This window comes from Microtus pennsylvanicus, chromosome 5 (genome assembly GCF_037038515.1).
Source record: "Microtus pennsylvanicus isolate mMicPen1 chromosome 5, mMicPen1.hap1, whole genome shotgun sequence".
Classification (NCBI taxonomy): domain Eukaryota; kingdom Metazoa; phylum Chordata; class Mammalia; order Rodentia; family Cricetidae; genus Microtus; species Microtus pennsylvanicus.
The window spans coordinates 132,044,322-132,068,828 of NC_134583.1; the positions used below are offsets into that span (position 1 = coordinate 132,044,322).

A 24,507-nucleotide genomic window follows, 5' to 3' on the forward strand; every position below is an offset into this window, starting at 1 on the left:
AAACAGCATGATTAAGGCTTACATCTACTGATGATGTTCTAGCTCTTCATAAAATATCTGTGCCTCAACAAATGCTTCAGGGTTCCCAGCAGTTTAAAGCCAACAGAAAGGAGGGCGCAAGATTCCCTTGCCATCTGTAGAAGGTTCGAGCCTCACTCTCGTTGGAGGTAGACACATACAACGCGACGATTTCTGCATCATGATACAGTGCAGTTTAAAATCTTGGTTCTTTTTGTTTTTTCTATTTTTCCTATTGAGCTTAGATCCAGATTTGCCCCAAGACAGAAGATACAGGAAAGGACTAGAAACTGGAGCCTTGAGCCTCAAGTCGCTGCCCAGCCGTGACGTTCGGTGGCCAGCAGGTGTCAGTGCGCTCTCGTTCTGTCACGGCTCAGGGCCTACGCCTCCAGGACCCTTCCCCACTGCCCTTCAAGGGGGCGCAGTGCAGACCCCAGCCCACGAACGTCCCGCAGATAGCTCTATGGCTGCAAGGATATGTGGCTTTCTCTTCCCCAAGTATGAATAAGTCAGGCCTGGTCCGCTCACGCGCGGGTGTTGTCCATTCCACTTCAGCGGTTCCATAGGAACTTGCACATGCTTATCTCTCCAGGATCTTTTTCATCCCGGCCACCACCAGGAACACCTGCCTGGCTGGGGCGGGGCTGCTTCGCCAGCGACCCCTACACGACGCTGCGGCTCCGTCTCCTAATTCGGGTCCCAGCACCCTGGTACCCTTTACTGCTAGAACCCAGTTAGATCTGTGTACTCCTGGGTGTTACTGTCTCCTGGCCCGCCCGAAGCTGCGCGGCCAACTCCCAGCAGGGGCCGCTCCCCACTCCTTAGGCTCTCTCTTAAAGCCCCTTGTTCACGGTACCCGCCTTCCCAAAAGGCCAGTACAGCCTGCGAGGCAGCGCTCTCTGGGGTCCGACGCAGGTGCGGGCTCTAGACCTGAGTAGGGAAGGCGCGAGGGGCGGAGGAGGGTCGGCTTCCCACGTGGGGGCTGACGCTGGCTGCTCGGCAACGCCGGCTTCATCCTGGGACTATAAAACCAGTGCACAGTAGAGCGGCGGAGCAGCTCTTCTGTGCAGACGCCCAGCAGCCGGTGCACGCCGCCCAGCCACCCCAGCGCCTTCAGCCCCAAGTCCTGCTAAAACTCCAAAGGTCTTCGGACCCCTGCCAGGTCTGCTGCGTTCAGAGCCCACCCAGCTGGCGATTAGCAGCCACCCTTGCCTTGGCCGCGGCTTCCGGAGAGTCAATCGCTCACCTAGCTTGGCCCTGAGGACGGGAGGGGGGTGCCTTCATGCGGCCCCCACACCCTTCATCCCGCCACTGCCGCCCCCCGAGCTCAGTGCGCTGCGTCCCAGCCCCAGCAGGGCGCACAACTTTGGAAGTCCCGTGGCTCTCCAAGAGGAAGCAGAGTCTGCGCCCTCGCCCGAGGTCCGGCCCAGCCCGCTCCACTGCTCCTGGGGGGCAGCAACAGAATCGGAAATCGCTTCGAGGGTATAAGAAGACCGACCTAGGACCCTGAACCCTCACCAACACCCCTTGGCTGCCTTTTGGGGTAAGACTTCCTGCTTTCTCTCAGCTCAAGGGTCAAAGTATAGATGTCTATTTAAATACATTTGTATAATTTTCTGACATCTTTCCAAGTCATCAGGCCACCGATGATTTCTTTTCTTTTTTCTTGAAGAATTAAATCTCTAACTGCCAGCTGGCCCTACTCTATCCTGCCTCTTAGAAACAAACTTGGCTGTGTTGGGGAGCTGGAAAAGAGAAGGCGCCCACCCGGAGCGGTGGACCAGCCCGTGCCAGTTCGTGGGCACTAGTTCATGGACAACTAGTGGTCCCCCAGCTTGGGCCTGGGCTCCCTATGTGAGGCACGGCGGGACGGTCCGCGTGCCGGAGGAAGAGGAGGACCCACGGACGCGGGGCCGGAAGGCAGCTGGCAGCAGGCCCAGGAGAACCAGCACCCGCGTTCATGTTCCGCCAGGAGCAGCCGCTGGCTGAGGGCAGCTTTGCGCCCATGGGCTCCCTGCAGCCGGACTCTGGCAACACGAGCTGGAACGGGACTGAGGCGCCCGGGGGCGGCACCCGGGCCACCCCTTATTCCCTGCAGGTGACACTGACTCTGGTGTGCCTGGCTGGCCTGTTGATGCTGTTCACGGTGTTTGGCAACGTGCTGGTTATTATTGCAGTGTTCACCAGTCGTGCACTTAAAGCGCCCCAAAACCTCTTCCTGGTGTCTCTGGCCTCAGCGGACATCCTGGTGGCCACGCTGGTCATTCCCTTTTCTTTGGCCAACGAGGTTATGGGCTACTGGTACTTTGGTAAGGTGTGGTGCGAGATCTACTTGGCTCTCGACGTGCTCTTTTGCACGTCGTCCATAGTGCACCTGTGCGCCATCAGCCTGGACCGCTACTGGTCCATCACACAGGCCATCGAGTACAACCTGAAGCGCACACCACGCCGGATCAAGGCTATCATCGTCACCGTGTGGGTCATCTCGGCCGTCATCTCCTTCCCGCCCCTCATCTCCATAGAGAAGAAGGGCGCTGGAGGCGGCCAGCAGCCGGCCGAACCAAGCTGCAAGATCAATGACCAGAAGTGGTATGTCATCTCGTCGTCCATCGGTTCCTTCTTCGCGCCTTGCCTCATCATGATCCTGGTCTATGTGCGTATCTATCAGATCGCCAAGCGTCGCACCCGCGTGCCGCCCAGCCGCCGGGGTCCAGACGCTTGTTCCGCGCCACCTGGGGGCGCCGATCACAGGCCCAACGGCCTGGGCCCGGAACGCGGAGCGGGCCCCGCAGGCGCCGAGGCCGAGCCTCTCCCCACCCAGCTTAACGGTGCCCCGGGGGAGCCCGCGCCCGCTGGGTCCCGCGACGGGGATGCGCTGGACCTAGAGGAGAGTTCGTCGTCCGAGCATGCCGAGCGGCCCCCGGGACTCCGTAGACCCGAGCGCGGTCCCCGGGCCAAGGGCAAGACCCGGGTGAGCCAGGTGAAGCCGGGAGACAGTCTGCCTCGGCGCGGGCCTGGGGCCGCGGGGCCTGGGACTGCTGGGTCCGGGCCTGGAGAGGAGCGCGGTGCCAAAGCGTCGCGCTGGCGCGGGCGGCAGAACCGCGAGAAACGCTTCACGTTCGTGCTGGCAGTGGTCATCGGCGTGTTCGTGGTGTGTTGGTTCCCGTTCTTTTTCACGTACACACTCATAGCGGTCGGCTGCCCCGTGCCCTACCAGCTCTTCAACTTCTTCTTCTGGTTCGGCTACTGCAACAGCTCGCTGAACCCGGTCATCTACACCATCTTCAACCACGACTTCCGCCGCGCCTTCAAGAAGATCCTCTGCCGTGGGGACAGAAAGCGCATCGTGTGAGCGAGTGGGATGTGCCCTGCTTACAGACGCTTGTTCGATGCAGGGCCCGGGCTTCGAGGGGGCGCGTCTGTGCATGCAGCCCCAGCACTCTGAAACCCAGGACCTACCTGCTCCGTGTGTTATCTAACTAGGGGGGAGCCCCGTGGTGTTTGAGGGCACCTTTTGTTACATGTGTAAAGTTCTGGCTGAGAGGGACAATGCGCCTTTTGGTGGTTGTTTCGGTTGCTCTCCACCCACAGCCATTTTCTAGGGGCTACCCAGATCAGTATTGTTTCCTAAAGACATTGCCACCCTCTCCACCAGTCTGACTCTCCCAAGCTCTTCAGAGCAAGCGCAGTACTAGAGAAGGCATGGCTGCCAAAGGGTTAATGAACCAAGGTTTCCTAGCCCGGGCTAATTACCACTCCCCCAACCCCCCTTTAAAAACCCATTCAGGGCAGCCCTGCCTGCTCTCCCCACCCCCACTGTAAATATACATTATTTTTGATATCATACTTTGAAGTCTTCGGTGTTGGCATTGGTGTGATGTTGAAATCATGGCCGTGGAGATGCTCTCCAGTGGCTAACCTGGTCCAGACCAAGCTCCTTCTCGAAGCAAGCCCTTTTCTAGTATTATGTCGCTGTCTGTGCTTTTTACCAGTAACTGGTGACAGTCCCTTGGACACAGACCTACTTTGAGATTTCCTGACAGGGAAAGGGTTTCTGTTCATGTTCCTCCCCCTCCTCCCGCCCGTGCCTGACAGCATAATTGCCTTTTCCTATGTAAATATTAGAGCGATGGACCAAGACAGAAGGAAATGAACCTTCCGCCTTGCATCAGCCCTGTGTATGAAGCCATTATCTTCTGAGGCACCACTTGCCCCAGTAACTCACTTTGAAACCGTCTCTGTGGATCCCCACTACTCTGGGGCCAAGGCTTGAAGAAGAATATGTATGTTTCTAGATTGTATGTGTGCCGCCCCTCCCCCAGAAAGAGCCATCTAAGAGGGAATCTTTTAGCTGCTGATTTTAGCCACACAGGAGTGGAAATTATGCGGAAGAAACAAATCTGATACAATTTGCACAAGGTAAACAGTGAGAAGACAAATGGGCCTGCCACACTGTACAGTGCCAACCCCAAGAGCTCTTAGGTAGGAAAGTGTTCCCTCCCCCCTGCTTTTCTGGCTGAGATCATGTCACTAATGAATTGCCAGAGTCAGGGAGGAAGGCAGAGACTTTGTGTTTACAGCAGGGTTTCTACTTATTTTGGGTGGATAGGAAGGCCTGTGCTCTGATTTAGAAAACTAAATGTCAGCACTTGTTGCTTATGACAGTGGATTTTTTTTAAAAAAATAAAGTTTACAGATCAAATGTGAAATAAACATGGATTAAGTGGCTCTCCTGTCTGGTGATTGAAGCTTCAAGTCTTTGAACTCTGGGATTCCCTATAAGCTACACATTGTAAATTGTCTCTACACCCTGCACAATAACAAAGTGCAAAGCGTGTGTTCCTCCCATGCCAGCCACGAGGTGACTGTTCTAAGCATTGCCTTCTTGAATCTTTCCAAGAGCGCTGTGCAGTAAGTCCTGCTGTTAGTCCCATTTTACAGGTAAAGAAATAGAGTGCACAGGGCAACTGGCTTACCCAGGGTTAAACGGTGTGTGAGTTCATCATATTCCATTTCATCTGGTTGAAGAGTCTGTGCCCTTAACCCCAGAGTTTCCATAGTTGTGGTGTTGACACTCCTCTGAATGTAAGTGCATTGCACACACAGTGTAGATATCCTGAGTGTGCAATATGCACGTACCTGAACGTGTCTATATGCCCCAAAGCATTTATCTATCCCAAAGTGTGATATGTGCATATGAAAGTCTGGAATACACTTGAAAAAGTACATCGTATGGTAAAATGGGCTAACAGCAATGCTGAGCTTGCTAGAGGCACCTACTACTATGTTAGTTGGTGGCTTAGATTCTCTACAGAACATGCATCCTTGTTTTACGTCTCTCGCGTCAACATCTGCCCTTCACTTCTGAGGGTTCGAGACCCTCACAAAGAAGGTTATAGATGATAGTACTTTAATTCGCCAAGAGCTTTAGGAACCTGGCAATCCCACCTTACCCCACAGCTGAGGAGACAGGCCTGTGGAAGTAACGTGCTTGGGATCCCACAGGTGTGGATGGTGGAGCGCTGGCTTCAGGCTGCCCTGAGGTAGGGAGCTAGCTTCTGGGCCCTATGTAGGATTGTGAGGAAGGCCTCCTGTGGTCGCTGTGTGGAGAGAGAGGGTTTGAGGGATAAATACAAATGACAGAATGTGCTTTCGGTGGGAGAGAAAATTTTGTAAGTACGGCCACTACGGCCACCTGTAGCTTGTGTGACCAACTCTGTGTGCTCCAGCAGTGGATGCTAAGTGCCTTCTGGATGCTCTGGCAGCATCATGCCTATGGTGAGGGTGTGTGTGCAAGGATGGGCAGTAGGTGGCCCTGGGAGGAGACCCAGGACTGGGGAGCCTGGGGGAGGAAGACAAAGGCAGGCACTTGACTCTCGTAACTCTCGTTGAGGGGCTTCACAAATCACCCCCAGTGCTGTGGTACCAAGGCTGGCTCCCTGGTTGGCTACTGAGGCCTGTTCCCACTCTACCTCACCCAGACTGCAATCTCTCTGTTCTAGGGCACCCATTGCCCTAAAGGGAAATAGTGCCAGACAATAGGCCAGCTTGGCAGGCCTCCAGCACCAGAGCTGTGTGACCCAGGCATAGAGGCAGATAGACACCCAGCTCACTGTCGGCTTGAATCTGTCCCACTTGCTGTATCCACAGAGGCTAGTTGCAGCCTAGAGGGAACAGTGAAGGCAGTGGTGTGTGCAGAGGGTCTGGTATTGTGGCATCTCCCATCCAAGACATTAGCAGAGAAGTCTTAGAAATGGGTTCAGTCTAGAAAATGAGGACAAGGGGGCTGGAGCCCATGCTAGACTGACTGCTGGGCATCTGAATTCACAGCTGGACCTGCTGTTTATTTTAAAGGGCTCAAGCCGCGGTTTGTGAAGGCGTATGTGGGGGTGAGTGGGGGTGAAGATTGGAAATGGCCCTACATCTTCTGTCCATAGCCCCTGGCTCTTCTCTGAGCCAAGAGTGTTGGCACTATTTCACGCAGTGTTCTTGGGCTATAAAACTGTTGGGTCTGACCAGATTCCTCGCTGTGAGGGCAATGGGTTTCAGGGAGGGTAAGACCCTCATTTTAGTTTGGGCAGTTGCATGATCACCTCCCACAAGGCTTTGTTCAAGGACTCAGGTAAGGTAGCAATAACATGGTTCAGACTTTCCCTTTTCCATGACTCAATTTAATCTGCGTTTGAGAGCCCAGATGTGGCTTGAGCCCCTTCCGCTCCCACACTGCCTAAGCAGAGATCCTGAGAGCTGACAAGTTAGGCATCATCCCAGGCTTACTCCACCCCTGCCTTGCCCTGACTCCCTGGTTACCACCTATCTATACCACAGATTCTGTTTGGCTATAGAATGTGGAAGGCTGCTGAGAACACCCAACACCGGCCAGTACCTGCTCTGCATCAGGCACCGTGCTGGGTGCTGTATGGTGGTTCTCCTTTCTGGCATGCACTGTGTGGCCAGCCTTTGCTCCCGTGGGAGCTAGCAGAAGGGTCTTCACCACCGTCAGTGAGCTTTAGAGTTGCGGAAGACAAGATGGGTCCATGCGGCTTGTTAGAAGGCCATAGAGGAGTGGCGGTGTGGCCGGAGAAGGCATGGGCACAGCAGAAGGAGAGGTTTGCAGAGGAGGTGAGGGCTGGGCTCTGAGTCCTGGCTGAGGTCAGGACATGAGAATTGACTCTAGTTCTAGCAGATGAGCTGTCAGGTCGTGGACTTCTAGGCCCAGCCAAGACCTTGGCTTTGATTTCAACAGTCCATTCTTGGGGTTGGCAAGGCCAGCTCCTGTCCCCTACTCAAGATATCTGTTATAAAGGTTGTTTTCCTTATCCAGTACCCCAGAACCCCATTCTCTCCAGAAATAGGCCTCATTTACCCTACCTTGGGCCCTAGCAATCTCCAAGTGGACCCAAGAGTCTGTCTTGCAAAGACCCTGAGGAAAGGGTGTACCTGTAGCGGGAGCCAGGCCATGTCACTGCAGTCACAAACACCATCCTCAGGAGAGGATGTGCCTGCAATGGGAGCCAGGCCACAGTACTGCACAGAGTCACAAACACCAGGGTTTGGTTTGGAAATAAGATCAATCCCTTCAATCGACAGAATCCTGGGATTTGGAGTTGGACACAGGAAAAGGAACAGGGCCTGTTGGAAAGAAAGTAGATGCACTATCAGGAAGTTGGGCTTCTAGTTCTAATTTCGCTTTTGGCTAGCTATGTGACCTTGAGCCCATGTCTTTGTGGGATTGCAAAAAGAAACTCATCGATTGGTCTAGTGTTATTTCGACATGTGTTCTGTGGAGCTAATTAAATCTGTCTCTGGTCTCCCCATGTATCTAGGTATCCATCTGTTATCTATCAAACATCCATCATAAAGCATCAACTTTAGGTCTCTCATCCACCTGTCACTACTTGTCACCTGTTATTTATTAATCTATTTATTACTTACATAGTGTCTTTCAAAAATAAATTTTGATTATAATTAAATTGTTTCCCTATTCCCTTTCTCCCTCCAACCTCTTCCATGTACCACCCCTCCATGCTTTTTTGTTGTTGTTGTTTCAAATTTATGGCCCCTTTTTCTTTACATTTTGTTGTTGTTGTGGTGGTGGTAGTGGTGGTGTTGGTGGTATGTGTGTGTGTGTGTATTCCTAATTACGCAAATACAGTATATTCAGTCCGTATAATGTAATTTTGACAGGTCTCTTTGGTGACATGTTGTGTTGTGTTTCACAAACTGTAGTGATCCATGTTTGCAGGGACACTTGGCTCAGGGATCTCTGGGGGGCTTTTCTGCTGATCCATTTTAAGATGGTATAAAATTCTAAATCTGTTCTCTCCTGTTTCTGTTGGGCGAGACACATGTAGGGACAGGTCCTTTTCTTATGGAGGACAGATATCCCTAGAGTACTGTACTCCTTAAGGGGTTGGAGTTGTGCTGTGATTGACAGATGTGGGTTAAGCTTGCCTGTGCACGTGTGTACACATGAGTGTATGTGAGTATATGTATGTGATTACATGGGCATAATGGGTGTGTGTACACTCAAGTGCACATGTATGAATGAGTCTGTGCATGCATGTGCTTTCCATGTGTGTGGATACATAGGGCCACCTGACCTGTCTGGGCTGAAAGATCTAGAATATTGAAGGTGGACATGCGGGAGGACATTGCAAAGGGAGAGCCAGGGGAGCGTGAAACTGGCTCACCAATTCTAAGTGCAAGGAGCCGCTTCCCAAGCTTAGAGCAGGCTTCCATAGCCAGAGAGTTGCTCTTGACCAGGGTAACAGCATGGAGCTAGATCAGCAGAGATGGATGTGAGCATTTTGGACAGGAGGACACTAGTTCTCAGTGCCATTTTCTTTATCGCCCACACTTCCCTGCTTTCTATGAAAGTGAAGAGTTATCCAGCTACAAGGAATTCCAGGGAAAGAGGGAGACCAGGCCGCTGGAGTTGCTAGTGCTCTTTCCAGCATGGTCAAAGCTAGAAATGGAGGACCTCTTTTTGCAATTTGGATTAGGAGCAAAAAGCAGATGGTACACCGAGAAGGGGTGCTGAAGGGAGACTGAAGCATTGTTCACAAGGCGCAGGTAGGGTTGAGAGACACCTCTAAGGGTCAGTGGGAGCAGGGGGCATTCGGCATCCTTAGGCCGAATGGGCAAGAGAGTTGCTGACCAAACTACCTCTACTGAGACTGCGAGAAAGGTGCTGGCAGGCGCCGCTGATGGGAGGCCTTAGCCAGGCTGCCTTTGGGTAGGGAGAGAAGCAGAGACTCTCCACCCTTGCCTCTTTTGCTAATGCTGCTGGTGGCAGCCCTCACTGCAGACTCAGAGATGACAGAAAGCTCCTGGGGTCAGCCTTTCAGGACCCAGCTCAGGTGACCCATGGAAGAGGCAAGGGCAGAGAATTTACTATCAGACCTGAAGCCAGGACAAGGCAGCACAATAGCTCTTTGGGACATGAGCTGGGGTGAGGCCACCTGCCTAACTCCCATGCTTTGACCGTGGGCCAGTCGCTGGCATCACTGAGCAGCTAACTGTAAAGAAAATAATAGATCTTTCCTTCTCTTTTGCGGATGTGAGAGACTGTCTCCATATTGTCATGAGCATGGCTCACTGTGTGTGCATTTGTGTGTGTACACAGACATACAGACAGATAGGTGTGCACACACCCACACATCCTCTTACTCTTCTGCAATTTGGGGAGCCCCAGAGAATCATCCCTGTCTCCTCCTGAGCTTCAGGGGCCAAGAAGCAGTCACTAAATGGCTTAGAAAAAATGCCATTAAGGCTGAGGTCTGGGTGGAGAGAAGTAGGGACTGGCTCAAGCCAATGCCATCACATATCCCTGCATGCGTAGGGAATTCTGTAGCTCACTTCTCATCTCTGGGCTGTCTTCAACGGTTGTGTTAGCACGTTCTCTGGACACCGTCTAAGAACTTTTTTGGCACTCTGATCCGAGTGTAGGCACGGAGACATGGGATTCACTTCCTCCTTCCTTCCGTTTAATAGTTACATCATGAAGTTGTAGTTAAACTGGTAGAGTTTGGGGTAGCGAACAAGGAGACCAGAGCTGCTGCCTTTGTGAGGGAGACTGATACAAATGGCACCAGGGCAGTGGCAGATGAGAGACACAGGCTCCCAGCATGGAGAAGAAGGAGTCAGCTGACCGAGAGCCGAGGGCGGAATGAGATGAGTCAGATAAGGAGATGGGGAGGGAGAGCTCAATGGGACAGAGAATCTCATGTTTGGGCAGCTGGATGAAGTTTCCCCTGGGAGCATGGTGTGGTGTTGAGAGTGAACCGAGAAGGGTGCAGGCTGGACCAGGCAGCTGCCTGGTGGTGGGAGCCATCGGGCTTTTTTTAGATGAGAGAGGGAAATGATTGGATTTCTTTGGAGTAACCCTTGTGGCTGCTGGGTGGGAAGTGATGAGGAGTATATGCCAATCATCCAAGCTAGAGATGCTAATGGCTTCTCTAGGGGGCTGACTTGATGATGCTCAGGGGAGCATGGCGCCCCTCCTCCTGCAGAGGTCACCCAGCTGGCAGTGCCAGTTTCTGTGCAGACCTAGAACTGTCTCTGCCTGAACCACGGTACCCACTTCTGTGAACAGCCATCTTTCAGGGCAGTTCCTGGTCTCAGAGATCCCTGTTTATGGCTAAAAGCAAAACTCCCCTTGGAGAATTACCAGTTGGCCGTGGAGATGTGGAAAACTGGTCGGAGCGCTGCTTTGCCCCGTCCCTCCTGTTTCCTATCCTCTGCAACCTTACCTACTCTCAGACAGAGGTACGGGTGGGTGAGGTGGGATGGAGGTGGGATGTGGGTGGGGTATTCAGAGGACTCCAGCGCACACTCTGCATGGTCATGATTGGCTGGAAAGGGCAAAATTATCTGCCTGAGTGTCACCACCCAGGGCTCCTCTGGGGATCTGATAAGCCACGCATCTGGGTCTCATCTGATTTCTGCAGTGCCGGCTTGTCTAGACTCCTCAAGAATAGTCATCTGTTTTCAATGACTTTAGGGAACCTGGGGCACATACTGTCTATGTGCCACAACCAGGCAACTCGCTGCTCCAGGACAAGCCTTTCCCATAACTTTCTGTTTTGATATTTTAATTGATTTTTATTGAGCTCTACATTTTTCTCTGCTCCCCTCCTTGCCTCCCCCCTCCCCCCTCAGTCCTCCCCCAAGGTCCCTATGCTCCCAATTTACTCAGGAGATCTTGTCTTTTTCTACTTCCCATGTAGATTAGAACTATGTAAGTCGTCTCTCTTAGTGTCCTCATAATTTTGCAGGAAAATGAATGGAGCAAGAAAAACATTATTTTGAGTGAGGTAACCCAGACACAGAAAGACAATTATCACATGTACTCACTCATAGGTAGTTTTTAAACATAAAGCAAAGAAAACTAGCCTACAAACCACAATCCCATAGCTTTCTATATTTGCTTCTCTGCCTTCACTGAATCCTTTCTCTTCTGAGACTTGATTGAATGGGATGACTTTCTCGAGAGCCTACAGAGAGGTGCCCGAGCTTGAGAGGGAATGGTATTCTTGTTTCCTTTCTGTTGCCATGACACAAATCTGATAAAATCAACCTGGGGGAGGGAAGATTTTATTTGGATTCTGATTCCAGGTTATAGTTCATCATCGAGGGAAGTCATGGCAGTTAGTTAGGGACCAAGGCAGTCCAACACATAATACTCACAGTCAAGAGTCGAGAGAAACAAGCATATCCTCGATGCTTGCTTACTCAGCTGGCTTGTTTCATTCTTAAATAGTCTAGCATCCCCTGCCTAGGGAACAGTGACACCCACATGGGCTGGACCAAGTAACCACCAAGACAATCCCTCTGAGACATGCTCACAGGCCAATCTGATCCAGACAATTCCTCACTGTGCGTCTCCTAGGTGACTCCAGGTTGTGTTAGATCAACAATAAAACCTAGATAGCACACATGCATTTCTAAGGCAGCCGTTCTAAAGCTCAGTTTCAGATTAGAAAGACCTGACCTGAAATCTAGGTCCTGCCATGTAGCTTTGGTTTTTACTTTGAACAGGTGCTGTAGTTTCCTCAGGTGTAAGTTGGACAAGAAGCCGCTGGTCTTTGAGGCTTAGGCTCTGTGTGGCTCTGGGCGGCTGTGTGTGGCACTGGGTGCAATGGTGTGCTTGTGTTGCTGGTCCTTTCCTCTCTATTCCGGGAGCTGGGAGGTCTTTTCTTAGGAAACTGTTGTAGGCAGAATGGGCTGGACTGTCAGGTTTGTGTGGGACCCTCTGTTTTTATGCCAATACCAAGCTGTTTTCATTACTGTAGCTCTGTAATAGAACTTGATGTCAGGGATGGTAATGCCTCCGAGAGTTCCTTTATTGTATAGGATTGTTTTGGCTATCCTGGGTTTTTTGTTTTTCCATATAAAGTTGGTTATTGTTCTCTCAAGGTCTGTGAAGAATTTTGTTGGGGTTTTGATGGGGATTGCATTGAATCTATAGATTGCCTTTGGTAGGATTGCCATTCTTACTATGTTAATCCTACCAATCGAAGAACATGGCAGATCTTTCCATTTTCTGGTATCCTCTTCAATTTCTTTCTTTAAAGACTTAAAGTTCTTGTCAAATAGATCTTTCACTTCCTTGGTTAGTGTTATCCCAAGATACTTTATGCTATTTGTGGCTATCGTGAAGGGTGATGTTTCTCTGATTTTCCTCTCAGCTTCTTTATCCTTTGTGTACTGATTTTTTTGAGTTGATCTTGTATCCTGCCACATCACTGAAGGTATTTATCAGCTTTAGGAGTTCTCTGGTAGAGTTTTGGGGTAAAATTATGAAACACTTCATGAATTTGCGTGTCATCCTTGTGCAGGGGTCATGCTAATCTTCTCTGTATCGTTCCAATTTTAGTATATGTGCTGCTAAAGCGAGCACTCTACCTAGCATTCTATGGGGACTAGGTATCTGAACTTTGTTCCTTACACTTGAGTGGCAAGTGCTCTATCCACTAAGCTACCTCTCCAGTCCCTCATTTTTCCAGAGAGGAAACTCTTGGCTAATAATGTGATCATATAGAGACAATAACAACATAAAACATACTAACAACAAAAGCTATCGATTGTCTTCAGAGTGAGAGATTTAGGGTATTTTTGTTGTTGTTGAAATATGTTTATTCTTTTAGCTGACTCACAGTCATGCTTTAACATTTTCTGTATTTAATTAGCAGATATATTTAAGATACAATGATGGCATATGAATGCAGGAGCTGGGACAAAGCATTGATTTCTGAAACAGGGCAAATAAAAATGTTAAAGTCTATGAGTCTAGCAGAATATCATTAGGAATAATTTCATTGACTTTTTAATATTTTTATTTTTATTTTTTGCCGGTCATGTTAGTTCTGTCCCAGGTCTCTGGGCTCCCCAGACTCTGGGTCCTGGCCTTCCAGGCAGTATCAGAGGTGAGCTCACTCTCATGGTATGGGCCTCAAGCTGGACTAGTCATTGGTTGGCCACTTCTACAATTTCTGCACCACCTTTAGCACAGCACATCTTGTAGGCATGACAAAGGTTTTGTGGCTGGATTGGTGTCTCAGTTCTTCCACTGGAAGTCTTAGCTGGTTACAGGAGATGGGAGATGCTGGTTCAGGCTCTGTGTCCCCCATTATTTTGAGTTTTTCCTAGGGTCACCTTCATAGATTCCTAGGAGTTTTCATTGCACTAGGATTCTACCTCACCCCTGAAATGCCCCTCAGTTCTCATCATTCTCACCCTTCACCCCCACAATCTGATCACTCCTGTTCCTATTCCCACTACCTACACAAACCCCTCCCCCATCTATCCACGATGTCTATTCTCTTTCGCTTCACGGTGAAATTCATGCATCGCGCCCTTGAGCCTTTCTTGTTACCTAGCCTCTCTGGGACTGTGGATTGTAGCTTAGTTATCCTTACATTACAGCTAATGTCCACTTGTAAGTGAGCACATGCCATGTTTGTCCTGGGTCTGGGTTACTCCATTGTGTAAAATGTACCATATTTTCTTTATCCATTCTTTGGTTGAGGGACATCTAGGCTGTTTCCAGTTTCTGGGTATTACAAATAAGATTTCTATAAACATAGTAGAACAAGTGTTCTTAATGATATTCTGCTATCCTCATAGATGGGTGCCCAGCCAGGAACTGATGGAAATGAATGCAGAGACCCACAGCCAAACATTAGGTGGAGCTCAGGGAATCCTTTTGAAGGGTGGTGGAGGATTGTAGGAGCCAGAGTGGTCAAGGACACCACAAGAAAGCCGTCAGAATCAACTAACCTGGGCTCATAAGGGTCCACAGAAACTTAACCAATAACTAGGGAGCCTGCATGGGTCTGACCTAGGCCCTGTGCACAGATGTTACAGCTGTGCAGCTTGATCTTCTTGTGGGACTCCTAACAGTGGGGGCAGGGTCTATCTCTGTCTCTGTTGCCTGCTTTGGGGACCCTTTCCTCATATCTGGTTGCCTTGTCCAGCCTTAATAGGAGAGGAGGTGCCTAGTCTTATTGTAACTTGATATACCGTGACTGGTTGATATCCAGTTTCTGAAGAGAAACAGTGGATGGTGGTGGGAAAGGAGAGGTGGGGGAGGGGCTAGGAGGAGAGGAAGGGGGGAAACTGTGGTTGGGCTGTAAACAAACAAACAAACAAATAAATAAATGAAAGAAAACATTAATGTTAAAACATTAGTATATAAAAGATGGAGTGTTCAATGCATGCCTTAAGGTGTTTCTGGATGCCATAACTATTTCTAATAAAAATAAACAATATAAAAACTCACCTGTACAACAAAAACTTGAACTGACATAGAAATTAGCACCGCTCACGAGGATGCACTCAATGGTTTCATTCTGTGATTAGAAACGAGCAAATCAGGGCAGGGTTGTACCAGGATGGTAGAGCATCTGCTCATGTGTGTAGGGCTCCAGGTTCCACCCCAGCACCGCGGAAGAAAAAGATACAAAAGGAAGAAAGGAACAGCTATTCCTCCTGATCATGAACTCCACAGGCTTAACAACAGCAGGCAATCCCAAGTGCTTTAACCTTCCTGGGCATCATAACAGTACTCAGGCCATTAAAAAATCTCATTAATTAATTATAAGTATTAATTAAGTATATAGAAAACTGCTACATTTTTTAAAACCTGCCTGTGAAGCACTATAAAATCCATTTCTGGGCAATTTTTATTCCGATTGTTTTGCATATATTTAAATATTTTCCCATAATGACTATATATCACTTTGTGACAGAAGTGGAATTGTTGCTGGGTCAAAGGAGACACATGCAGTGTGGAGAGAAGATGAGCTTTGTGTTTTACAGACGTGAGAGCTGCAGCGAGGAGGAAAGGTGAACGTGGAAATGGAAAGAGATTCACGAGTGAGAATGAAGCCCCCGAAAGGAAAGAAATGCAATGGGGAATGACAAGAGGTAAAAGCATAATCGAGGAAAATTTCATATCCTGCACAGCAGTGATGGGCTAATTACGGTGCGGGGAATTCGATATCCTTGCTGAGGGCTGACACGCGAGGAAATGAGTTCATTTTCATCTGGCCAACGCAACAAGGTTCCAGCAATATAAGAAATAACTCAGAGAATTGTGAGGTTTGATAGAGCAGTAACTTTTTTTTTTAAGGGAAATCATCAAGTTACAGTGCAAAAGAAGAATCATAGAATCCAGTGCTTGGAAGGTTGTGGCGGCACAGGATGACCTCAGCTGGTGTCAGTCTGTTTTCCAATGCCAGCATTCTGAACGGCACCCTGAAAATACGTGTGCTCATACACAATTGATAGGGCCCCGAAAGAAACACGGCAATGAATAAAAAGGGTTACGTTGACAATACCATTGGTTTTCATTGCCATGCGTCTAAAATACCTAAGGCATGAAAGAAAACGGGATGCTTGTTCAAAAGTGTCTTTGACACTCTTTTTTAGTGTGGGAGTGTATATAGATGTTTATGTGCATGTGTGATGGGAAACCTTCAGCCAATGGCCTTTGAGAGGTTGGACCAGGTTGGGTGTGGCCTTGGGTACCAAAAAGGTGTGAGCTGCCCACTGGCTTTCTCTTCCTTCTCTCACTTGGATACTGGGTTTGGTTCCTGTTCCTGGTTCATGCGGAAGCCAGTGATCTGTGAATTCCCACTAAATAAAGAACCTCTTTATTATATTGAGTTCTGAGCTAGTGTGGGATTATTTTATTTTCATTCACCATCACAAGGAGGAGCTAATGGAGGGGATCTCTTTGACCCAGCACCATGCAGGCTGGGGATTGGGGGATGATGACCCTTCCAACTGGACAAGCCTGCTGTTGACTTCCTTCTGCTCTCTCAGGTGGGGCTGAGGTGTGAGGGGATGTGCAGGCCTGGGCAGAGGTCAAGTGCAGAGAAGGGAGGATCAAAAGGCTCTGGTGCTGTTTGCTTGTCCCAGATGTCTGCCAGAAGCTGCATGGAGAGAACAGGGCCCACAAAGCTGTGCTCTTCTGCGGCACTGGCTCTGCTACCGTTCTAGAAGCCTTGGCTGGGGCAGTACAGGGGAACAAGGTCAGACAGATTCTCAGCTCTTTCCTGGCTAGGGCACAGCTCACCTTGTTAGGACAGAATGGGAATCCCAGCTTGGTTTCTCTGCCTTTCTCTTTGCACAGGTGAGAAGGGGAATTGGAAGGCAGATAGCACAGTGGTAGAGCCTGGAAACTGTTTATGTTTTCCAGATGTATGTGGTGGTGGCTGTTTGACTGTATGAGTTTCCTGAATTGGAAGGAAATTAATCTTAAGCATTCCCCCTCCAACCCTGTATTTATTTTGGATTCTACTTCTTTAGAACTTTAACGTGAACCTTAGTTCGTTTGGACTAAGATCAATACTGGGCTTTACTTCCCTGGAACAAGGACAGAAAATGGCCCTCATTTTGTGTGCCACCTCGGTTAAAGACAATTGCCACCTTGCTTGAAGATGGTGGCCATGTGGGAAGAAATCTGTGGCTAAGGCCAGACTCAGCAGAAAATAGTGCTACAATTGATTAGCAATGTCTGCCATGTTGTCTTCTATTTGGGGAAATGAGTTAAATGTTCTCATTCCTAACGATCCAGTTTGTAATCAATAGATGTCTAAAACAAAAGATCTGCCCTCCTTTCCAAGGCTCTAGAATCTATTGTATTGCCTTACTTCCTCCACAGTGGGCTAGCCTCACTCACCTCTGAAGTGAACTTCTGATAACGTAGACATAAATAACCCTGCAGCCTCCAGCTATGCATATGGCTCTTCAAGATTCAGACCCCACCTTCTTGCCAGCTTTCCTCACTCCATATACCTGAAGCCCAGCATGACAACCCTTTGTCTCACTGTGCCGTGAGTTCAGTGCCCCTCCATACCTCTTTGTGCAGCTGCTGTTTCTGGGCTCTGAGGCAACTTAATTCTCACTCATCTAAGACCCCACATGCCTCTTCCTTGGTGAGGTCTTTGTGTTCCAGGCCATCCACACCTGTAGCATTGGCTTCCTTGGAAGAGTCTGTTTATTTCTCCATCATTGCCTGTGGCCCTACAGATAGAAAACTAAAAGCACAGTGAGCCATTTCCCATTATATCATCAGCGGTAGAAGGTAGGGGTGGTTGTGCAAAGCCATAGCCTAGCAGGGGCCCCTGGCTCTCTAAAGATTTCCTCGAGGTTTTCTCTGAATCCATGTGGAGTTGAACAAGCTTTAGGAAGCATGGTAAAGTGTGGGTGATGTTTTACTCTTTGCTCTTTATTCTTTTGGCTTTTTACATTTTACCCAGCTCCCGAATAAACCACACACAGATACTTATTCTTACTTATTAATGCCTACCCTTAGTTTGGCTTGTTTGTAGTCAGCTTCTATTAACTTAAATTATCCCATCTATCTTTGGCCTCAGCACTTTTATCTTTCTCTATTCCTGTCTATCTTTTCTTTTCTTCTTACTCCGTGTCTGGCTGTGTAGCTGGATGGCTGGCCCCTGATGTCCTCCTCTCTTCTTTCCAGATTCTTTCCCCCTAGATTTCTCCTCATATTTATTTTCTCTGCCTGCCACCCCCACCTCTCCTTTCTTCTGCCTTGCTATTGGCTGTTCAGCTCTTTATTAGATCATCAGGTGTTTTAGTCAGGCAAAGAGCCACAGCTTCACAGAGTTAAACAAATGCAGCATAAACAAAAGTAACGCACCTGAAAATAATATTCTTCAACAGTAAAGTCACTTGAAAAAATTGTTTTGGAGTCTTATTATGTAGCCCAGGTCAACCTGGAATGTGCTGTGGAGCATGGGTTAGCTTCCAATTTGTCAGTCCTCCTGCCTGTGCTTCCCAAGTGTCGGGATTACAGTGTATGGCACCACACCCCAGTCTTAAAGGATTCTCATTTGTTCCAGCCTGCAATGGACTGGACACGGTGTGCTCAGCTCAGTGATGGAAGTGGAGGGGGCAGTGACTGAACTTGCCTCAGAAACCTCCCAGAGGCTGGGGTGAAGTCACGCTGCCTGGTGAGCTGAGCTGGCCTCTCCGGGTGGGAAACCTGGGGTGGGGATGGTGGAACCAAGCCAGAAGCTGCTCTGGAGGGCAGTGTGGGGTGGCAGGGGGCAGAGGTTAGAGAGGGCCCTGCTCCTGGGGGAGAAAAACAGCTCAAATTGGGCCTTGAAGGGAGGCTGGGGAGACTGTTCCTGTCAAGGAGCAGCACTAGTCTGGCATGAGCCTCGCTTTGCCTTCGGAGAGGTATTTCTTATATATTCCTCAGACAGATCCTCAGTTTGTGGGGACGAACGGTGACACTATGAGGGGTTCGCTAGGGCCTTCGTTGTCTTTTCCCATAGCGGCTGTTGTTGACTTGTGTGCTACCTGACCTCGTTCATCGATGACTCCCAGTTGGATCCAGCCCTGTCTGGTCCTATCCCACCAGCTGAAACCACAGGGAGGGAAGCTGCATTGATGCATTTTTTCCTGCATTTTAGCTGTGCTAAAATAGTTGAGAACAAGCGGGTAACTTTGAGAGAGTAGAAGCTTATTTGGATCATGGTTCTGGAGGCTGGGAAGTTCAAGAGCGTGATAAAAGCATCTCTTCAGCATCTGAGGGCCTTCTTTTAAAATATAACATGTTTACTAATTTTTCGGGAACTTCATATAGACAAACAATGTGTTTTGATCATTTTCACCCACATACATTCCCTAACTCCTCCCAGATCTACTTCGTACCCCCATCTCCTCCCAACTTTGTATCTTGTCCCCATCCCCAAATACCCACTGAGTCCAATAGGGTGTGGGGCCATCTACTAGAGCATGGTCACCCCATCAGGAACTGCACCCTTAAAGGAACCTTCTCCTTGGTGCTCTCTTGCTATATTGTGATGTGGTGGGAGGGCTGGCATGGCCAGAGGGCGCTTGCTTTTGTAACAAAGGAACTCCTTCAGTAGCCTATAAAGCTACCAGCCTATGAGTGGATGAATTTGTTTGTCAAGGAGCAACCGGTGTAGCCCAGTCATTCCTCCAAAGATCTTAGCTTTCAACACTGCACTGGGGCTGAAGTTCCTACACATGAACTTTTGGGGAGCACATTTGAACCACAGTAGAGGATGACTCTTTCTTGTAAAGTCTCCATTGTAACCTACTGTCTATCTCATAACTAGATAGGCCAAGCCTCTTTTAGTACACAGGGAGGGAAGGAGGATCAGGAACCCCCAGAACTAGCATGCAGAGAGAGAAGAAGGAGCTCAGGTTACCGTTAAGTATCCTTAGGCCCAACTCTCCTCAAGGACAGAGGTGGTTTAGATGCTTTATAGGGATGAAGAAGTACAGCCCACCAACTTGGGCCCCCCAGCACCCCCACCATGGAGGAAGGGAGGGTTTTCCATAGCATCTCCTGGAAGAAAGCAGAGATGTGTTCTTAGCATCTACCTTATTATATGCTATTAGAATTAGAATTAGGTAGGTGGAGTAGACAGAACAGAATGCTGGGAGAAAGAAGCAGATTCAGGCAGAGGCTATAGCTCTCCTCTCCAAGATGGACGCAGGTTAAGAATCTTCCTGGTAAGACACCACCTCGTGGTGCTACACAGATTAATAGAAATGGGTTAATCAAGATATGAGAATTAGCCAGTAAGAGGCTAGAGCTAATGGGCAAAGCAGTGTTTAAAAGAATACAGTTTCCATGTAATTATTTCAGGGCATGAGCTAGCCAGACAACTGGGAGCTGGGTGGCAGGAACGCAGCCCACCGCTCCTTTCTACAGTGATTTACAAATATCTAGTAGCATTTAAAAACATAAAAAAGAAACAAGCGAACTACATATGTTATATTTATTTTATCCAAACTCTATCATTTCCACATATAATAGCATGCTTTATCTATATTTCCTTGTTTGTCAGTGTATTGTGATAGACAATAAGAGCAATTCAAAGGAGGAAGGCAATGTGCGGCCTTCCAGCCACGGAAGTGTTGAGTCCTTAAGAAGGCATGGAGTGGAGCAGTTTCTACCATGGTGTCCCGGAAGCAGAATAACGGAATGCCAACACAAAGCTCTAAGACACCAGTTCTATTACCGAGGACAGAGAGAGCTGGAGACATAGCTGAGTGATACGTCCTTTGCTGAACACATGCAAGGCTGAGAGTTCAGACCTCAACTCCACAAAAGAAGCAAGTAAACAAAAACATAAAGCCAAGCCCCATTCCTCCGGTCTCCTCAAGGGCTATTTTGTTCATGGGTTTGGGGCGGGGCACGGGGTTTATCTGGATCCAGATAGCATTTGTTGAGAACTGATACATTGTTCTGTAATAAGCCCAAGCTGCAATACTGCTGCTCCATTTCACAGGTGGGAAAAGTAGGGTCTAGAGCAGTGGTCTTAGTGTGTGGGTCCAGACCCCTTTAGTGATGACTGACCCATCCAGAGGGTTTGCTTAAGACCTTGAGAAAATACAGATATTTTCATTATAATTCATGCCAATAGTAAAATTATAGCTCTGAAATAACAATAAAAATAATTTTATAATTGGGGTCACAGCAACATGAGGAACTATACTAAAGGACTGCAGCATTAGGAAGGTTGAGAAGCGCTGGTCTAGAGAGACCAGGTACAACTGTGGATGAAGTGATTGGTTGAGTAGGGACCACAACACATGAGTGCAAAAGCCCACGGGAAGGTGCAGGGTGTCCCACATGGCATCTTTCATGTGACTACTTCCTGTTGTGTGCAGATCTATGGTTTATTCCAGGTTCTAGAAGGCATGGTGTCCAGAGAAGAGAGTTCCAGCCCTGCCCACTTCCTTTACAAGCACTTGGTGTCCTCTGCCCTTGGAGAGCCAAGGATGGGCATGACCTCAATTCCTGTGGGAATCCCAGGAGGAAGCCAGTCCTCAACACAACCAAGATGGCTCAGGGTGTGGTGGGAACAGAGGCTTGGCACCCCTTCCTGGGTGCTGCTGGGCCTAATGGGGTCTCACTTAGGGCCCTGCATGGCCTGCCTCCTTACAGCCCTAGCCTTAGCATCTCTCTTATCCTCCACCTCTTTTCAGCATATCCCAGAATCCATCCATCCACTTAATTGTCTAAAATGTATTGAGCACCAACTGTTTACTAGGCACTTGTTCCACCGCGGTGAGCAGAGTAAACACAGACCTGCACCTACTTGCTTCTTGTTCAAGATAGCGAGCGGCTAATCAAACACACACACAACTGTGCGGTTTCGCCATAATCAAAGGGAAGTCCAGCTGATTTGACACGGGTAAACGCTTTACATGGGTAATTGGTATCGTTAAGGCTTCCCAGGTGTTTCTGAGAGCCAGCAGGACCAAGAACCATCATGGAAAATGGAGCCTGGAGGGGGAGTAGGAAAGTAGAGGTCGTGGGTTCTGGATTTGGGTACCCCTGCAGTTTCCTATTTCTGGAATTGCATTGGGACATTTTGATACAGACCCACCAAAATGAAATAAAAACATGTACCGTTTTTTATTTCCATGCAACACAATCAGCAGTTTGTTGTCTTTGATCCCTTTCCACTTAAACAGTCCTCAGTTTCAGTACAGCATCTGGAAGAGGAGGAGGCTTAGTGTGGCCCTCAGGATGCTGTTCTTACACAGTACTTAGTAAGCAATGAGTGAAGTTGAGAACACAATATTAGATTAAAAATTAATATTTGAGTAGGCAATATAGTCAGATGATTTAAACAAAAATGCTTAGAGGCTTGGGAGATAGCTCACTTGGCTGAGTGCCTGCCTCGAAAGCATGGATTTCTGGGGCTTGCTGGACAGCCATTCCCAGAGAGAGACCCCATCTCTAAACACAAAGGAGAGCCGTACCTGTGGAGGAATGACATCTTAGTTAACCTCTGGCTTCCACATGTGCATATGTGCACGTATATATGTACACATGTGCTTTGCACACACACTCCCCTTCTCCTGGAAATTAAACCCTCGAGAATTTTTAGCGTGCAAAACTATTCCCGCCATCCAGTTTCCTCTCTATGTATTCACTGTCCCACAGGTTAAAAAGGAGAGTCCTTTTATCTGCTCCTTTAGTTTCTTTTGAAAATGCAAGTAAACCAAGAGAAAGTGCCCTTCCTTCTCCACTTGTTTAACACACAGAGGGTGATATTATAACACTAGCCCACACTTTCCTCTAAACAGGGTGCATCTTGGAGCCCTTTCTGTGTGAGTGCGCTAAGAGCTACCCCGTTCTTCAGTTTCCCAAGCAGCTCTGCAGGTCTTTGTTTGCTGGATGAACTCTAGCCCATAATTTCCCTCACCACCCTGGTGCCTGTCTCCCATCGTCTGCTGTAATAAATCACACTGTAGCAAACAACCTTGCAAGCACGTCACTTACCATGTCTGCAAGTCTGTCTGGAAGGAGGTTCTCAGCTTGGGCTTGCGGGGTAAAGGTCTATGTTTGCAGTGTCGTTTGCACAGAAGGCACTAAACTGTTTTCTGTGGGGCTTTCCCTGCTGCTGCTGTCTGAGAGCCTCAACAAAGACAGGGCTGTTCAATTTAGCTCTTGGCCAACTTGCTAGCTTCATAACACAATTTCCGTGTCAATTTAATTTGCATTTTTCTTATTAGGAATGTAGTCGAGCATCCCTTCATCTCTTAAAGAGCCATTTGTAAGTTTCTTTTCTACTCGCTCACTTGTGTCATTGTCCTCTTTCTCCTGTTGTAAAAGTTCGAGCATCTTAGAGAGATCAGCCTTTAGTCCCTGAAAGGTGTTAGCTATATTCCCCCTAGATTTTTCTTGTTATTTTTTCCATAGAATGTCTGTATGTATGCAGGTAGGAGAGTGTGAGGCCAGAAGATGACCTTTGGTGTCTCTCCTCAGGCATCAGCTCCTTTGTTTTTTTTAAATGAAAAGAATTTATTTTTCCATTGCTTTTATTGAGCTATACATTTTTGTCCACTCCTCACTTCCTCCCCTCTCTCCTTCTACCCTTTCCCATGATCCCCTATTATCCAGAAGACCTTGACGTTTTCTCCTTCTTAAGAATCATATGTAGATTCTTATATGTCTCTCTTAGGGTCTCTTTGCTGTCTAGGTTCTCTGGGGTTGTGAATTGTAGGCTGTTTTTCTTTGCTTTATATCTAAAAGCCACTTATGAGTGAGAACATATTATATTTATTTTTCTAGGTCTGAGTTACTTACTCAGAATGATTTTTTTTCTTAATCCATCCATTTGCCTACAAATTTCAAGATGTCATTATTTTTTACCACTGTGTAGTATTCCATTGTATAAATGTACAACATTTTCTTAATCCATTCTTTGGTTGAGAGGCAGCTAGGTATTTCCAGGTTTTGGTTATTTTGAATAATGCTGCTATGAACACAATTGAGCACATGTACTTGTAGTATGATTGAACATCCTTTGGGTATATAGCCAACATTGGTATTACTGGATCTTGAGGTAGATTGTTTCCTAATTTTCTGAGAAATTGCCACACTGATTCCAAAGCAGCTGTGTAAGTTTGCACTCCCACCAGCAATGAAGGAGAGTTCCCTTTACCCCACATCCTCTCTAACATAAGCTGTCATCAATGTTTTTGATCTTGGCCATTCTGAGAGGTGTAAGATGGACTCTCAGAGGAGACCACTTCCTAAATATAATCCTAGTAGCACAGACACTGAGAGCAACAACTAATAAATGGCACCTCCTGAAACTGAGAAGCTTCTGTAAAACAAAGGACATTATCAACAAGACAAAACAACAGCCTATAGAATGGGAAAAGATCTTCACCAACCCCACATCAGACAGAGGTTTTATCTCCAAAATATACAAAGAACTCAAGAAACTTGACATCAAAAGAACAAATAATTCAGTGAAAAATGGGGTACAAATCTAAATAGAGAACTCTCAACAGATGAATCTCAAGAGACTGAAAGACACTTAAGGAAATACTAAACATTCTTAGTCATCAGAGAAATGCAAATCAGAGACTCTGGAGGGGTTTCTTCTGGGCCTGCAGTCAGATGCTCAGTTGACTGATGTGTGAGCCCAGGGATCTGCCGTCCCACCT

The 24,507-nt window shown here is 48.1% G+C and overlaps 1 protein-coding gene and 1 non-coding gene across 2 annotated transcripts; one reads left to right on the top strand and one right to left on the bottom strand.

Moving 5' to 3' along the window:
- Positions 1 to 765: 765 nt before the first annotated feature.
- On the top strand, positions 766 to 4,746 carry Adra2a (adrenoceptor alpha 2A). The gene has a single exon (XM_075974403.1). It carries the CDS (start codon positions 1,979 to 1,981, stop codon positions 3,368 to 3,370), a length of 1,392 nt encoding a protein of 463 aa, XP_075830518.1. The 5' UTR covers positions 766 to 1,978; the 3' UTR covers positions 3,371 to 4,746.
- Positions 4,747 to 12,815: 8,069 nt separating this feature from the next.
- LOC142851500 (U6 spliceosomal RNA) lies at positions 12,816 to 12,922 on the bottom strand. Its single transcript, XR_012910813.1, has one exon. It is a non-coding gene; the product is annotated as a U6 spliceosomal RNA (small nuclear RNA).
- Positions 12,923 to 24,507: the final 11,585 nt, after the last annotated feature.

Coding starts and splice junctions, on each gene's coding strand:
- Adra2a (XM_075974403.1), top strand. CDS start 1,979: ATGTTCCGCCAGGAGCAGCCGCTGGCTGAGGGCAGCTTTGCGCCCATG.